Below are 16,484 nucleotides of genomic sequence, written 5' to 3' on the forward strand. Positions count from 1 at the left end.
CCCAACTGGGTCTTTAATCTATAACCTTTAAAATAGTTAAAAAAAATTCCAGTGTCATAATTTGTTCTGTATGTTTCCGAATTTCTTTATCTAGTTTCGTAAATAAATCATGAAGTCTGTGATTTTTCCTCCAGTCCAAGGTCCACGTACTTACCTTTCCACCAAAGTTATACATATATATTTGTTCGTTAAGTTAATGTAGTGATTCAATTCAGTATGTATGCCATCACCAAAAAAACATTATAAAAATGAATTAAAATGTAAAATAGACATTGAAAATTAGTTGTTATTTTTCACGTATGAACACACGTACCTTTATTATTTTTATCAGTAAACGAGTTATGACGAAGTTGTTATTTTTCACGTATGAAACACACACACACACATACACTATTCTTGACGAAGTTGAGTAACAAAAACTTAAAAAAGAAATGGTGTCATCATGTAGGTGAGTTGATAATGCATTAGCAATACACGAAAGGAATATAATTTGGTGAGGCAAATTAATATGGATGACTTAATATTGCGTTAATGAAAAATGAAGGTGGTAGGTCGAATTGGGCAATGTGGCCTATAAAGAGTTGACGGCTGAGAGTTTTGAGGTACTACCATGAGGAGAGGTGTGCAATGCAAATTTATCCATTTTCGGTAGTCATAACTCATGCCTTCATATTTACATATTTAGAACTCTTGGGAAAGAGATACGGAGAAAAAAGATTGTGCAGTGGCCGGGGATGAGAGTAGTCTCGTGTTTGAGGTGAACGGCAAGAGATTTGAGGTGGGAGAAGTTGATCCCTCCACCACTTTGCTCGAATTCTTGCGTTCCGCCACTCCTTTCAAGAGTGTCAAATTGAAAGGGGTAAATTATCCAAAAAAATAATGAAATTTTGGTCAATTTTTTGTCATCCTCGCAACTTTAATAAATACTCATATAGTTGATTATATGGTAATTTTATAAGGTTGGAAATGAGTAAACTCTTAAGATTTTGCAGTTTAATTGAACTCAAATTGAAATATTTTTGTAAGCATGCAAACCTAGATAATCTAAAATTAAATGAAAAAGGAAATATGAAAGAAAGTAGGGATGTCCATGTAGCCAGCAACCCGTGGACTGGCCCGAATAGCCCGCCAAATTTATAGGGTTAAGGCCGAAAATGTCTAGCCCGATAAAATTAAAACTCGATTAGCCCGCACCCGATTAACCCGCAACCCGTTAGGGCCAGACCCGAAAACTCGATAAAATTTCTATTATTCTATTTTTTTTACTTCTAATCCGACACCTCATTGATTAATTTTATAATATAGATAACTAAAAAAATAACTTTCCATTTTATATTAAATACACAAATTATATATTGAATTTTTACTAATATAATAATTGATAAATAAATCAAAAACTTCAATTTCACTTAAAAATATTTAAATTTCTAAAACATGCATTAAAATTTCACGAAATATCTCAAATATTAGTATTTGATCATGTTTATGATTGAGTTTAAGCATATAGAGAGATGATCAAAGTATAACTAGAGAACAAATCTCAGCCATTAGATCAAAATGATCTAGTTCACTATAAGAGTGATTTAGTTCACTATGGGAAGGAGTGAACCAAAACACCATTATAGTGAAGGATTTACTTCGTGAAGGATTTAGTTCACTGTAAAGGCGTTTTGGTTCACTCCTTCCTGTAGTGAACTAAATCACTTTTATAGTGAACTAAATTCGTATTCTCTAGTTATGCATTTAAGGTGTGGTTTCCCTAAATCACTACTCTATAAGCATATATCTCAAATTATCATAACTAAATATTTTATATTTTATGAATATAACTAATTTTCATAATTATTTATTAGATTGATCGCTTGTTAATCTTATCGGTTGCAACCCGATGGGCTAGCCCGAAACTCGAGCTTTTAGGGTTAGGGTTGGACTTTTATAATCCGAAAGAAACCACAACCCGTTTAGCCCATACCCGATTGACCCGAAACCCGATGGCCGGCTTGATTGACATCCCTAAAAGAAAGATCATAATTCCAAGTTATGCATTAGAATGTGCTTATTGCGTCGGCTTATTCCGAGAGAGACTATTATTCTGAGAATGTGTTTGATACCATAGAATTGATGTGTGTATATGAAATTAGACTATTAAATTATAAATCAATCTTTCAATATCTCAAAATTTTAGTTTTGGGATTGAATTCAGACTCCAATTCTCCTAATTTTACGATTTAAATTTTATAATCAAAATAAATATATAGAATAATTTTACGATTTAAATTTTATAATCAAAATAAATATATTTTAGATCTCACTTCTCGTTGTTGTGATTGGTGTCGTTGACTAGGTTTTTGGCGTGATACTAAAAATGATACTCTTTTTTACTATCCCGACCATTAATCACTTTACTATTGAATTAACTCATTCGCATGCACAAAAAATTATACACTTTTTATCGATAAATAAACAGAAATTTAAATTCGGATATAATATATAGAATAATTTGATAGTACTTTTTTTAATGGATTGTTTTGCATGCACAAATTATAGAGTTTCACTCAGGGACGGAGCCAGGAATTTATACTGGGAGGGGCAAAAATACATAGGCAAAATTCAAGTATTTTAGATGGGGCAATTAATGAGAAATTAAACTAAATAAATTTTATATTATATAAATTATATATATGCGAAGAAAATGGAGGAGGGGCATTTGCCCCTTCTTGATACATGCTGGGTCCGTCCCTGGTTTCACTCCCTTTACACATTACAACAAGCAATGAATGAATTGTGTAGTAATTCTGTGATTGAATTGATCAGGTGGCTGTGGGGCTTGTGTGGTGGTGCTGTCAAGATTCAACCCTGTCCTCAACCAACCAGAGATATTCAGTGTGAGTTCTTGTCTCACTCTCCTTTGCAGCCTCAATGGCTTCTCCATCACCACCACCGAATGCCTCGGCAACATCAAGCACGGCTTCCACCCGATCCACCAACGCTTCGCCGGTTTCCATGCCTCCCAGTGCGGCTTCTGCACCCCTGGCTTCTGTATGTCCTTCTTCTCCGCCCTTGCCAACGCCGACACATCACCTCAGCCCCCACCCCCCGGATTCTCCAACCTCACCGCCTCCCAAGCCCAAAAGTCTATAACCGGTAACCTCTGTCGTTGCACTGGCTACCGCCCCATTGCTGATGCCTGCAAGAGCTTTGCTGCAGATGTTGACATCGAGGATCTTGGGATGAATGTTTTTCCGAAAGGGGAGTTGCCACCATACGATCCTGAAGACGACGTCTGGCCATATGTACGAGTATGCACACAAGAATGTTGCACAGTCTTGAATTCTGAAACCATTTCTTGGTTCACTCCAGTTAGTCTAGAGGAACTCAGCAGCTTGGTGGCGGATGGTGCGTGGGGAATACAGGGATGGGATATTTCAAGGAAACAGAGAGATATGATAAGTACATTGATCTTAAGTACATTCCTGAGCTCTTGATGGTTAAAAAGGATGAATCCGGGATTGAGTTCGGAGCAGCTATTTCGATTTCAAGAATAATATCATCTCTCAAGGAGGAAGGCGAATCCGACTTAGTCTTGACGAAGATTGCTTACCATATGGAGAGGGTTGCTTCCATTTTCATTAGGAACTCAGCCAGCATTGGGGGGAATTTGGTAATGGCACAGAGGAGGTCTTTTCCTTCGGATATTGCTACATTGCTTCTTGCCGTGGGGTCCACTGTCGCCCTCTTGAGAGGCCGTACACAGGAGAGGATAACTGTGGATGAGTTCTTGTACGGGCCACCTCTCGCTCCGAGAGATGTTCTGTTGAGTGTCTACATTCCTTTCTTGGGTTCGAGAGTGGGTTTTGAGAGCTACCGAGCTGCACCAAGGCCGCTAGGGAATGCGTTGCCATACTTGAATGCTGCATTCTTGGCTGATGTTAGCTTTGAAGGCAGTGGCGGTGTAACTTTGAACTATGCTCGACTGGCTTTTGGCGCTTATGGGACAGACCACGCGACAAGGGCGAGGGAAGTGGAGGAGTATCTGGCGGGAAAAACACTAACCGTTGAAGTTTTAGATGAAGCAGTTAGATTGGTAAAACGTTCTGTCGAACCCAAAGATGGAACAACGCATCCTGCTTACAGGAAGAGCTTAGCAGTTAGTTTCTTGTTTTCGTTTCTCACTGCGTTTATTGATGTTTCTTCTCCCACGCTTGGTGTCTCGCTTTCCGAAGTAGCTGCTTCAAGCAACGAAGAAACTGATACATCTAGTGATTACTATCCGGTTGGTGAGCCTATTCCTAAAGTTGGAGCAATCATCCAAGCTTCAGGTTCGTTCTCATCTTTTTTTCGTATGTAGTCTTTTGGAGTGAAGGAAGTTTTTGTTTGTACGAACAGGTGAAGCTGTGTACGTAGATGACATTCCTTCACCTCCACATAGTCTACATGGAGCACTTATTTATAGCACGAAGCCTCTAGCTCGAGTGAAGGGTATCTCTTTCGAGGCTGTCCCAAAACCAAGTGGAATCGTTGATGTTATCTCTGCCAAAGACATCCCCCAAGGAGGACAAAATTTTGGAGCCACGGCTCTTTTCGGATCTGAATATTTGTTTGCTGACGATACCACTGCGTCTGCTGGTGATCTAATCGCGTTTGTGGTATATGAAACTAGTCGTATGGTACTAATTATAACTGGTTGTTTGTCTGACTGTGCCTTGTTATATTCGTTAGGTTGCACGTAGCCAAAAGGAAGCTAACGTTGCTGCAACAATGGCTCAAGTGGATTACGAGACACAAGGCTTAGATCCACCAATCTTGACGGTTGAAGAGGCTGTTGAAAACTCAAGTTTCTTCGATACTTTTCCACCTTACGAACCTCACTTAAAACCGGAAATGGTTGGTGATTTCACCAAAGGAATGGCTGAAGCTGATCACAAGATTCTCTCTCAAGAGGTACTTTTATTGATTAGTTGTTTCAATCAGTTGCATATACTTCACATTTTTTTAACATTCAGATCAAACTTGGTTCCCAATACTACTTCTACATGGAGACGCAAACAGCGCTTGCAATCCCGGATGAAGACAACTGCATGGTGGTCTATAGCGCAGTCCAATCCCCCGAGTTTGCTCAAATCTCCATTGCACGTTGTCTCGGTGTCCCAGAGCACAAAGTTCGTGTTATCACAAGGCGACTAGGTGGAGCCTTTGGTGGGAAGTGTCAAAGAGCAATGAAGGTGAGTGTTGATCATCGCTCCTCTCTCTCTGTTTCTCTCTGTCTCAACAATGTTGTGTTTTCAGGTAGCTACAGCATGTGCACTTGCAGCTCAAAAACTAGGCCGACCGGTCAGAAACTACATAGACCGAAACGCTGACATGATAATTGCGGGAGGGAGACATCCTATGAAGATAACATACAGCGTTGGATTCAAAGAGAATGGCAAACTGACAGCACTTCACGTCGACATACTTATCGATGCAGGCTTCTTTATAGACGTCAGCCCCTTCATCCCATACATGCTAGTAGCAGGGCTGAAGAAGTACAACTGGGGAGCTCTCTCTTTTGACATAAAACTATGCAAGACCAACAACACAAGCAGATCAATGATGCGTGCCCCTGGTGACGTGCAGGGAAATTTCATCGCTGAAGCTATAATAGAGCGCGTCGCGTCTCTGCTGTCAATGGAGGCCGGTTCGGTCAGGGAAACCAATTTTCACACAAACGAGAGCCTACAACTATTCTATGCTGAAGCTGCTGGGGAAGCTTCGGAGTACACTCTACCTCGTATTTGGGACGAGTTGATTAGTTCCTCATGCTTTATGGAGAGGACTGCAGCGGTAGAGCAGTTCAACCGGTCCAACATATGGCGTAAAAGAGGCATTTCTTGTGTGCCGATTGTGTATAAAGTGACGGTAAGTGGGAAACCGGGGAAAGTAAGCATCCTTAACGATGGATCCGTGGTTGTGGAAGTTGGAGGCATAGAGATGGGGCAGGGGCTGTATACAAAGGTGAAACAAGCAACTGCCTATGCTCTCAGTTTGATCAAATGTGATGGAATGGACAACATAATCGAAAAGGTTCGCGTTGTAGAGTCAGACACGTTGAGCCTCGTACAAGGAGGCCTAACCGGTGGAAGCACCACCTCTGAAGCATGTTGTGCTGCTGTGATCCAATGCTCTACTCTTTAGTTGAAAGGTTAAGCCCTCTTGCCACTATGCTGAAAGACGAACATGGCTCACTCGAATGGATTGATCTCATTCTCGAGGTCAGTTTTTTGCATTCGATTCTACAATTTCCTTCCCAATAACTGTTTATTATGTGTTGTAATCAGGCACACAATCAGTGTATAAATTTGGCAGCAAATTCGTACTTTCATCCCGATTCGAGTTCTAAAGAATACTTGAACTATGGGGGTGCAGTAAGTGAGGTAACATTTTCTATGTTTTTATGAATGGTGTTTCTGTAGTGAGTTTGTAGTGGTTGCAGGTGGAGATATGCGTCCTCACTGGTGAAAAATCTATATTGAGAACGGATATCATCTACGATTGTGGGCAGAGCTTGAACCCTGGTATTGATATGGGACAGGTAGGGTATGTTGTAAGAAAATGGTGTCTTATAACTTATATGGATAATGCAATTCATTAGGTAGAATTTGGTACAATCAGATTGAGGGAGCTTTCATACAAGGTGTGGGGTTTTTCATGCTTGAAGAATACTTGAGTAATGAAGAGGGACTTGTGACTACAAACAGCACATGGGATTACAAGATCCCAAGTCTTGACAACGTTCCGAAAAAGTTGAATGCTCAACACCGGGCATCACCCAGACCGCGTTCTCTCATCTAAGGGTAATGTAGTGTTTTGAGTGTGTCTGATAGCAATGGTTTGAGTTGGTGTTGTTGTGTGATGTGGTGCGTACGTGCAGCTAGTGGCGAACCTCCTTTGGTTCTCGCGACTTCAGTATACTGCGGTATAAGAGCGGCTGTGGTGGAGGCTAGGAAGCAGCTTAAAAGTTGGGGAGCCACACAAGGGACTGATTCTGACTTCCAACTCGGCGTTCCGGCTACTCTGCCCGTTGTTAAGCAATACAGTGGTCTCGATTATGTCGAAACCTACTTACGCAGCTTGCTTGCTACTTCTTGAAGCTTTGTCGTCGCCATCATCTATATCTGTATCAATATGATATGCTTAGAGTTGCAATAATGCATGGATGCAGTATGCTTGTGTTATATAAGTCTATTCATTAAAATAGGAGTAAAAGATTTACTAGTAATTTATGTTTAATATGGCAAATTGTAATAAATCATTGTTGCAAATATAACTAGTTTTAAATGTTATGACAATATCATGAAAATATTAAATATCATAGCGCTGTTAGAGCACATAATATTTATCCACAGTGACTTATAGTATATGATGAAGATAAGGTACTACCTTTGAAAAAACTACTAAAATGCACTATAACGTGTACTAGTGGGATATTCTGTATCATCCATCCACTTAGTCTTGAATTCTTTTTTCTTTTCACGTTTAAACAGCAATATTTAACATTTATTTTTTAAATTATTAAATTGTCAATGAAATTTTATGAATTCCAAAATAACTAATGTATAGAGATTTTACTATGTTGGAAGTCGCTAGTGTTTCGTCATTTGTTGCATCATATAGTGCAGCAGCTATCATATGGTTAGTTTTTAAAGTAAGTCGCTAGTGTTTCTTCGTCATTTGTTGTTTAGTCTTCCCATTTTGCAGAAAATGTTTTGGCATTTTTGATAAATTCTTCTTCGAGGTTGCTCTCTTATTTTTGTAATATAGATATTTTTGATAATTTGTTTATGTGTTGTTTTTTTTAAATCTAAATTGCAACAAATATTAAAATTAGGTCTTTATTGCTAAGTATAAAAAACCTTAACTAAATTGCAATGTACTTTTAAAATTTATACAGATAAATTATGGAAAAATCGAAAACATAGAACTTGATATAGAAAAATAACTATGTACCTGGTTTCAAACCATGCATCTACAAAAAGATTATACCCAAAATAATTTAATCATTTGCACTTAATAACAAAATATCCAAGAATACATGTGGAAATACCTCCCACTAAATAACTTATCAGGAATCACTACTTGTATATTTATTCACACACTGGCACAGATACTGCTCTCATTAAAATCTTCCAGATAATTTTTACACTAGTATAATTTTTACTATGTTTCCCTAGACAAAATTAAATAATTGCATCATTTGTTGACCATATATAGGCTGTGTTGCAGAGGTAATGATGAAGGTGGTTTCAAGGGGTATGAAGATGAAAATGATGGTGATGGTATTAATGGTGATAGTAGTTACAGAAGCAAAGGAATACATGAAATACAAAGACCCAAAACAGCCATTAAATGCAAGAATCAGAGACTTGATGAAGAGAATGAGCCTTGAAGAAAATATTGGGCAGATGACTCAGATTGAGAGGATGCGTGTCTCTCCAACTCTTCTCAAGAAATATTTCATTGGTAATTCTCTCTTTTCTTAATTATTTTTTGGCACCACCAACTCTATGGATTTGATAGTTTGGTGGAGGTGCAGGGAGTGTTTTAAGTGGAGCTGGGAGTAGTCCATCTCCCAAGGCTTCTGCAGAGGAATGGGTGAAAATGGTGAACACTTTTCAAAAGGCAGCTCTTTCAACTCGACTCGGAATCCCTATCCTCTGTGGCACTGATGCTACCCATGGCAACAACAATGTCTACAACGCTACTATTTTCCCTCACAATGTCGGCCTCGGAGCCACCAGGCAAGTCTAACATTTTATACATTTGACACGAACTTGAAATCCTAACATCAGTGGTGGAACAGAGATCCAGCCCTTGTCAAGAGGATCGGAGCAGCCACTGCACTCGAAGTTAGAGCAACGGGAATCAACTACAATTTCGCACCCAGCCTTGCTGTAAGCAAACTATACCTAAACTAAACTCAGTAGTGTTAAGTATCAGGTCTAGTCATTCTGTTTATTTGACTACAGGTTTGCAGAGATCCAAGATGGGGCCAATGTTTCGAAAGCTATAGCGAAGATCCTAAGGTGGTTCGAGCAATGACAGAATTCATACCCGGTTTGCAGGGCGACATTCCTGCCGATTCCAGAAAGGGTGTCCCCTTTCTTGCTGGAAAGTATAAATCTCCATATCTTTCTGTATTTCAACCCAGAACAAAAATTTGGTTGCCTAACAAGTGAGGATATTATTCATTCACCCAAGGACAAAGGTCGCAGCCTGTGCAAAAGGTTTTGTGGGCGAAGGAGGAACCATAAACGGCATTGATAAGAATAACACAGAGCTTGACTTTCATGGATTGCTCGGCATTCACATGCTTCCATACCTGGATTCAATCAGAAAGGGTGTCATCTCAGACATGGTGGCTTATTCAAGCTGGAATGGCAAGAAAATGCATGCTAACCGTGATCTACTTACAGATTTCCTAAAACACAAGCTCAAATTCAAGGTAATACAAATTAATGATAGATATGATGTTTTCATTAAAGTTGCCTCGATAGAATAAAAAGACAATACTGAGTGCACATAAATTGCAGGGCTTCATCATATCAAGTTGGCTTGGTATTGACAGAATTACAGATCCACCTCATTCAAACTATTCTCATTCAATTGAAGCTGGTATTCTTGCAGGAATAGATATAATGAGTGTTAGACATTTCCCGAAGCTGTATACAAGACATTTATAAAACAGCTAGCTACAACACAAACATAACAAGATAATGTCAGATGGTTTAACTATTCTAGGTTATGCTGGAAGATAATCTCACAGATTTTATTGACGATCTGAACTACCAAGTGAAGAGCAACAATATCCCAAAGAGCAGGATAGACGATGCCGTGTGGAGAATATTAAGGGTGAAGTTCACCATGGGTCTCTTTGAAAACCCTTTCGCTGACCTTAGCTTGGTAAACCAACTTGGCAGCCAGGTATACCATCTGCTAATATTAGTTGTAAACCATCCTGCTACTGTTTATTGTCCTTGCAATTCAACATTAACTGAAGCATACTTTTTTGGAAAGAATCATTGGGAATTGGCCAGGGTAGCGGTGAGAAGATCACTAGTGCTTCTGAAAAACGGTAAAAGTGCTAATCAGCCATTGCTTCCCCTTAAAAAGGATGTGCAGAATGTACTTGTAGTAGGAACTCATGCTGATAATCTTGGATATCAATGTGGAGGCTGGACAGTTGAATGGCAGGGTGTCAAAGTCAGTGATCTCATAGTTGGTATACTTTAAATTTTAATGCCTCAACGAAATTTAAAGTCTAAACATGTTCTCAACATATTAGATGGATTTCCACTATTTCTGATATGCTTAGTTTTCCTTAATAAAGCAATATAGCCTTCAGCAAAGCACGTCTTTACATGTAACAGAGTTGTACTGAGAATAATTTATAAAGCTAACTTTCTCATAAATCTGTATTTGCAGGAACCACAGTCTTAATGCTATCAGAAAGACAGTAGACCCTTCCACTCAAGTTGTCCACATGAAAAACCCTGGCATGGATCTAGTGAAGTCACAGAATTTCTCTTATGCCATCGTTGTTGTGGGTGATGTCCCATATGCTGAGGATAAAGGAGACAGCACAAACCTAACTATAATTGCACCAGGTTCAAGTACTATAAGGAACGTCTGCAGGGTTGTCAGATGCGTTGTTGTTATCATATCTGGGCGTCCAGTGACAATTGAGCCTTACCTAGATAAGATAGACGCACTTGTCGCAGCTTGGCTTCCAGGAACAGAAGGCCAAGGTGTAGCTGATGTCCTGTTTGGTCAATATGGTTTCACTGGAAAACTTCCTAGGACTTGGTTCAAATCAGTCGACCAGCTCCCCATGAATGTAGGTGATCCACATTACGATCCTTTGTTCCCATTTGGATTTGGCCTGACAACTTAACCTAGGCAAGGGTGCTAAATCTTTAGTGATAGACTGATAGTTACTTAGTACTATAACTAGCATCAATGCATTAATGATGATTAATTACTAAAAGGCACTGCCAGTGAGTTTTGCTTACAACATTTCTATAACTGCAGCCTATTGGAATTGGCTCCCGAGATATGCATAGCACCAGTTTGTCGGTTTATGTGGCCTTACCACGGGAAAATCATCAATACCTGATTCCTATTATTAGTTTATCACGTTCATGATAAAAACATTGGGATAAAGGTCATAACCAAGACAATTAAGAAGTTATGGGAACAAAAACTGACAACAAAATTCTTCAAATTTATAGTAGCATTGCATTCTGGAACTCCGAAAACAAACACAAAAGCACAAATTCATGGCCAACACAAAATCCAACTACTAATTCCTCTACTTCCTAAAGCATTGCGACCACATAAGCATTCGAGCCAAGCCATGTAAAGAATATCACCTCAGTAATATCCAACCCCGGCCATATCATTCCTTGAAAACTGCGCTGCTTCAGCTCCGTTTCCTAGAACCAGAATCCTCCCATTCCGACGTACAGCAATCTCTCTGATTCGACGGACGAGTCCAGATATCGGATCATTGAATATTTTAGTCTCGAGATTCCCTTCCACGTACAATGTAGAACCGGGGGCGAGATTCTTCGCGGCGAGTTCGCCTAATTTCTCTGGGTAAACGGAGACCCTGTGCCACTGCACCGCGCAGCGATTGGCGTAATCACGCGGCTCCTCGTTTTCCAATGGCCTCCGATTGTTGCGAATGCCACCCGTGCCGAGCGAAATTAGGGTTACCATTTTGCCGCTTTTCAGCCGCTTTTGAATCGGCGCCTGCCCAACCTGCCCTACCAATATCGCCTTGTAAATGCCGAGGTCCAAGCCGTTTTCGAGGGGTCGATCGGTATTGGCACGCTGCTGGTTTGGAGGGGGAGAATCGGGGGGTGAGTCGGAGTCAGAAGCGGATTCTGGGAAGGAGAGACTTTTGGTGCAGAAAGAGATGGATGTGCTTGAGAGTGGTCTGTGCTTTGAGAGAATGGCAGCGGATAGTTTTCTAGAGAGAGAAGACGCCATGGAAGTGCTAACGAAGCTTCTGCAGTCTGCACTCGACTTGTGAGATAAAAATGGAAGAGATGCTGCAGAAAACATAGAGACTATATTTATGCGGACTCGAGTGTCTAAGGCAGACGTCCCCAATAGCCCAGCCCCATTTTTTGTCTACACAGCCCTAGTTTTTTTGTCCACGCTCAAAAAAGCTTTCGTCGATAATCCTGAAATTTTATAATTAATTTTTATTTTATTTTTAAAAAATCGAAACTGCTTCTTTCTCTCCTTCTTCCTTCTTCCTTCTCCAATCTCCCTCTCCCTCTAAAAATGTCGAAAATTTAAAAAAATAAAATAAAAATAATTAAAAGGGGGCGGTCGGCGCGCCGATCGCCGGTGCACTATACGCCGGCGGGGGGCGGCCGGCGCGTCCTCGCACATTTCTCGCCGAAGCCTCGTCCGCCCCGGAAAATTTGTCCGCCTCGGAGCGGACGTCCTCCACACTATAATCCGGCGGGGCGGCGGGGGGAAGGGGGCAGCCGGCGCGCCGGCCGCATAGTGGACACTCTAAAGGCTCTTTTTTTGTCCAAAACATATGGAGATTTTATGATTTTGGTCTAAAACGTTATCTTTTGAATTATTCGGTTCCTCACAAATAAAAACGGGTCACATTTAGTCTCAATTGGGCGGAAATGGTTAAATTTAACGGTCAACGAATATTAATTGAATTTTGACCGGATTAAGTTAATATTAAGTTAAAAATTACACTGAATAATTAATCTACAACTTCATTTTATGACGATGAATTCCCACCGCCGCAGCTCCGATCTCATCTGCATTGACATGAAAATCGTCGCAATTTGCAAAAGGAGGAAAAGGAAATGGTAAATCCGTGAGAATTGAATTAAGGAGCTAGCTGTTGTTTATAGTATACTTGATTTCGCTGTTGCTATTCTGAAATTAAAGGAATAATAAGAGTGAAATCGCGATGAGAAGAGGCGGAAATTTGGAGTGAGTTTTCAATTGAGCAGAATTGTAATCGCCGGTGTGGGGGTTGGACGGCGGCGGATTGTGGTAATAGAAGGGGAAATAGGCATAATTGGATTCGGCGGCGTCGGAGTGGGGTAATCGGTGGAGCTAGGGTTTGGCAGTGGATAGTACGCGCCGCCGCCGGAAGGTGGCAGATAGTAAGAGGTTTGCGCTGGTGGAGGCGGCGGATAGTAGTAGACGCCTTCGCAGCCTCCGCCACAGGGCGGCGAAGCCGGTGGGGGACAATTGACACCGTATGGCGACGGAGGAGAGGGGACCGACTCCGGCGGTGGAGGGGAGAGGACCGGCTTCGGCGGCGGAGGGGAGAAGATCGGTTGGAGTTAAATTCAGGAATATCAATTAATATTAACTTAATTATTAACTTAATCCGGTCAAAATTCAATTAATATTTGTTGACAGTTAAATTTAACCATTTCCGTCCAATTCGGACTAAATGTGACCCGTTTTTATTTGTGATGGATCAAATAATTCAAAAGATAATGTTTTGGACCAAAATCATAAAATTTCCATATATTTAGGATAAAAAAAGGCCTTTAGTCTATTTATGCGTGATTATGTTTTTTATTTTTGTGAGTCCAAATTTTAGTTTAAACCCTAAACGGGTATATATCATCAAAACAACATCTAAATCGCCCAAATCTGGGCTCTATAATTAAATGATCTAATGATCAACAAATTAATAAAAATACGGAAAGTCATTATAAATCAATTTTAGGTCATATTATAAAATTTGGGTTAGGTCATCTTTTGTTAGAATGACCTAAAAATAAGCTAACAATTACCTAAAAATATCATACGTATGATTTTGTTCTGTGTTTCTGTATTTAGATCTAATTTTGCATAGATTAAAACCCGATTCATATGAAATTAGTTACTTATAATAATATTGATAACCTGGTATATAATTTTGATATTAAAAAAATAAAAAAGAATTGGTAATATGGTATTTAAGATAATGTGGCATGAGTATAAATTACTATTTCGCCATCTCCAATCATTTATATCAAACTCAAACCCAATTTTGAGTATATGTCATACCAAAAAATAATTTTACTCAAATTATTTACACCATATTTATAATTTATGCCATTTTTGGATATTTGTCTCACAAAAATTCTGCAGTAACATCAAATATGGTATTATTCCATTGAAAGACCTAAAAATAGGTTTGGGTTAGGTGTATGGTTGGAGAAATTGTCACGCCCGCATTTTCTAAGGATAGAAAACACGGTTGATCGCGACTAGGGGAGGATTAAAGAAGCGGGGAAGAAAGGGGGAAACAACACAACTCGACCATAACTTGAAACAACTGGGAATAGCTCGAATAAAATCAGAGTATCTCAACAATCAATAACTCAAAAATGAATAATATCTCAACAATACACGAGCTCAAAAGAAACAATATTTAGCGGAAGCATTTCGAGAGTAGAATAATGCTATGTATGAAGACACAACATATTCTAGACATTTGATAGACATTCTTCACTTTTATGCTCAACACCCACCGCGCTCGTCACCGCTCAACCTGCACATAGGGAAAACACATGCAGGGCTGAGTACTTGATGTACTCAGTGAACAAATGCCAAAACAATTTACAAAAAACAGTTATATCATGCCACCATTGAGTGACCTCGGGGTTTTAATCTTGAAAAGGCCCGAGACACTAAAAATATCTCAAACACAAACTTTCAACTCATCCTCAAATCCTTTTTCCTCATCATTTCAAAACACAATCATTTCTCCTTGATTTATTTAAGAAACTGCAATATCTGTTCTTTAGGGTGCCGTGTAAGGGGGCCACTTTCCTCGAGCACGAAAACCGGCCAACCCGTTCGATGACTCACAGTCCTCATCGTGTACACTAGCCCAAGCAGGGACGCACCCTTGCTAGGACCCGAATTCGATTAAACTCATAGTAGGGACTCACTCCCCACTAAGCAATCATCAACATCAACATCATCATCTCAACAACCTCAACAACATCATCTCAACAATCTCAACATACATGACAAGGAATGCGGCCACATTCAAAGTCACTAGACCGGCCAACTCGAAGAGATAGCGCACGATCTATGTGGTGTACACTAGCCTGAGTAGGAACTCACTTCCTAGTCAGACCCGAATTCGATTTCAATAGGTCTAGTAGGGACGACTCCCTTGCTAAACAAACAGATAGGCATTTCTCAAAACAAAAACATGGCATGACATTCCCTTTGCAAACTTTATTTTCCTCAAAAACGTATTTGAAGCATAAATCACTTTTCTGTCAAGGTCGAGCATCAATTCACATCACATCAACAAAGCCAAGCAATTCACAAATCACTCGATAAATCAACACATATATCGCATAACATCACTTTCACTTTAATCATTTCACTTTAAGCACATAAATCACATCATCATCGAATAAAATTAATAATACTTGCAATCTCAGTTAAAAGGAATTTCGTCACATAAAATGATGCTCGAATAAAAAATATTAAAACTAAAGCACTTGAAAGTATTTAGTTCGAAAGCCCACCTCGTTCGTTTAAAGCCTTAGCTTGAGTTCCATTCCGTTCTCGAAAAGCGTGTGTGAAGTCATCCATTAATTTAAAGTACTCCGGCCCAATCTTCCATTCAATTAATTTGACTCAACCCCAAAATAATTCCAACTCCTTGTCAAAACAATAAACCCAAATATTTTAATTAATTCATTAGGCCCAAAAAAAAAAATTAAATAAAAAGGGCCCAACTTCTTTCTTACTTGCCCACGTGAAGTTCAAAAAGGAAATGGGTTGAAATGCCCGCACGGGCTTAACTCAGTTGGTTCCTGGGTGGTAGATTGTCCCTAAGCAGACAGGATCGAATGCTGGCAGCCGCAGTGTGGGAGTTTCACCACTGTGGTGGCTCCTTGTGTGCTGGTTACCAGTGTAAGTTCCTCCCACCTAATGGGCCGCTGAGGTACCGTGTTTGAACCCCTCCATAGCGATGTCGGGCCGGGTTATGGGGGCGCCTGGGGTGAGCGAATCACCTTTTGTCCCTAAGGAAATGGGTTGAAACCCCCAAATCTCTTCTCATTATTCCCTCTGTCGTCTCCTTCCTCTCTCAAATCAAAATCAGGAGAAAAATCCAAACTGAAATCTCTGAACTCCTCCTTCTCTAAATTCAATTTCACTCTCTAAAATCCCTCTTCTTCTTCACGTGCAGCCCCAAATTCCTCCCCCTCGATCTCACGCCGAGCCACCGCTGTTATCACTCCTTCGTGATGCCGCTGCTGTCTGCTGCCCGTGTAGTGGCATCAGCTACCGTCTCCTCTTTTCTCTCTCTTTCGTTGATTGTCGCCGGCAAAACACAACACCACCGCTGCCAATGCCGCGACGCAGCAGGAGCTGCTGCTGCTGCTTGCTGATTCACCCTTCCTCCGTCGCAGCTCCACATCGGTTCAGCCCGG

The 16,484-nt window shown here is 40.2% G+C and overlaps 1 protein-coding gene and 2 pseudogenes across 5 annotated transcripts; 2 read left to right on the forward strand and 1 right to left on the reverse strand.

Moving 5' to 3' along the window:
- The first annotated feature begins 2,724 nt into the window (after positions 1 to 2,724).
- LOC121745652 lies at positions 2,725 to 7,339 on the forward strand (annotated as a pseudogene).
- Positions 7,340 to 7,980: 641 nt separating this feature from the next.
- LOC121745540 lies at positions 7,981 to 10,930 on the forward strand (annotated as a pseudogene).
- LOC121745538 (single-stranded DNA-binding protein, mitochondrial-like) lies at positions 9,227 to 12,126 on the reverse strand. Of its 5 annotated transcripts, none has more exons than XM_042139488.1 (2): positions 11,409 to 12,126; positions 9,227 to 9,358 (listed from the first exon to the last, which is right to left on the reverse strand). In XM_042139488.1, the coding sequence occupies exon 1, from the start codon at positions 12,103 to 12,105 to the stop codon at positions 11,410 to 11,412; it is 696 nt and encodes a 231-aa protein (XP_041995422.1). In that variant the 5' UTR covers positions 12,106 to 12,126; the 3' UTR covers positions 9,227 to 9,358; position 11,409. The 5 variants fall into 5 exon arrangements, with proteins under 5 accessions (XP_041995422.1, XP_041995425.1, XP_041995423.1 ...); XM_042139491.1 differs by lacking the exon at positions 9,227 to 9,358 and adding an exon at positions 9,955 to 10,101; XM_042139489.1 differs by lacking the exon at positions 9,227 to 9,358 and adding an exon at positions 10,193 to 10,211.
- Positions 12,127 to 16,484: the final 4,358 nt, after the last annotated feature.

Source organism: Salvia splendens, chromosome 8 (assembly GCF_004379255.2).
Source record: "Salvia splendens isolate huo1 chromosome 8, SspV2, whole genome shotgun sequence".
In the NCBI taxonomy this organism is placed as follows: Eukaryota; Viridiplantae; Streptophyta; class Magnoliopsida; order Lamiales; family Lamiaceae; genus Salvia; species Salvia splendens.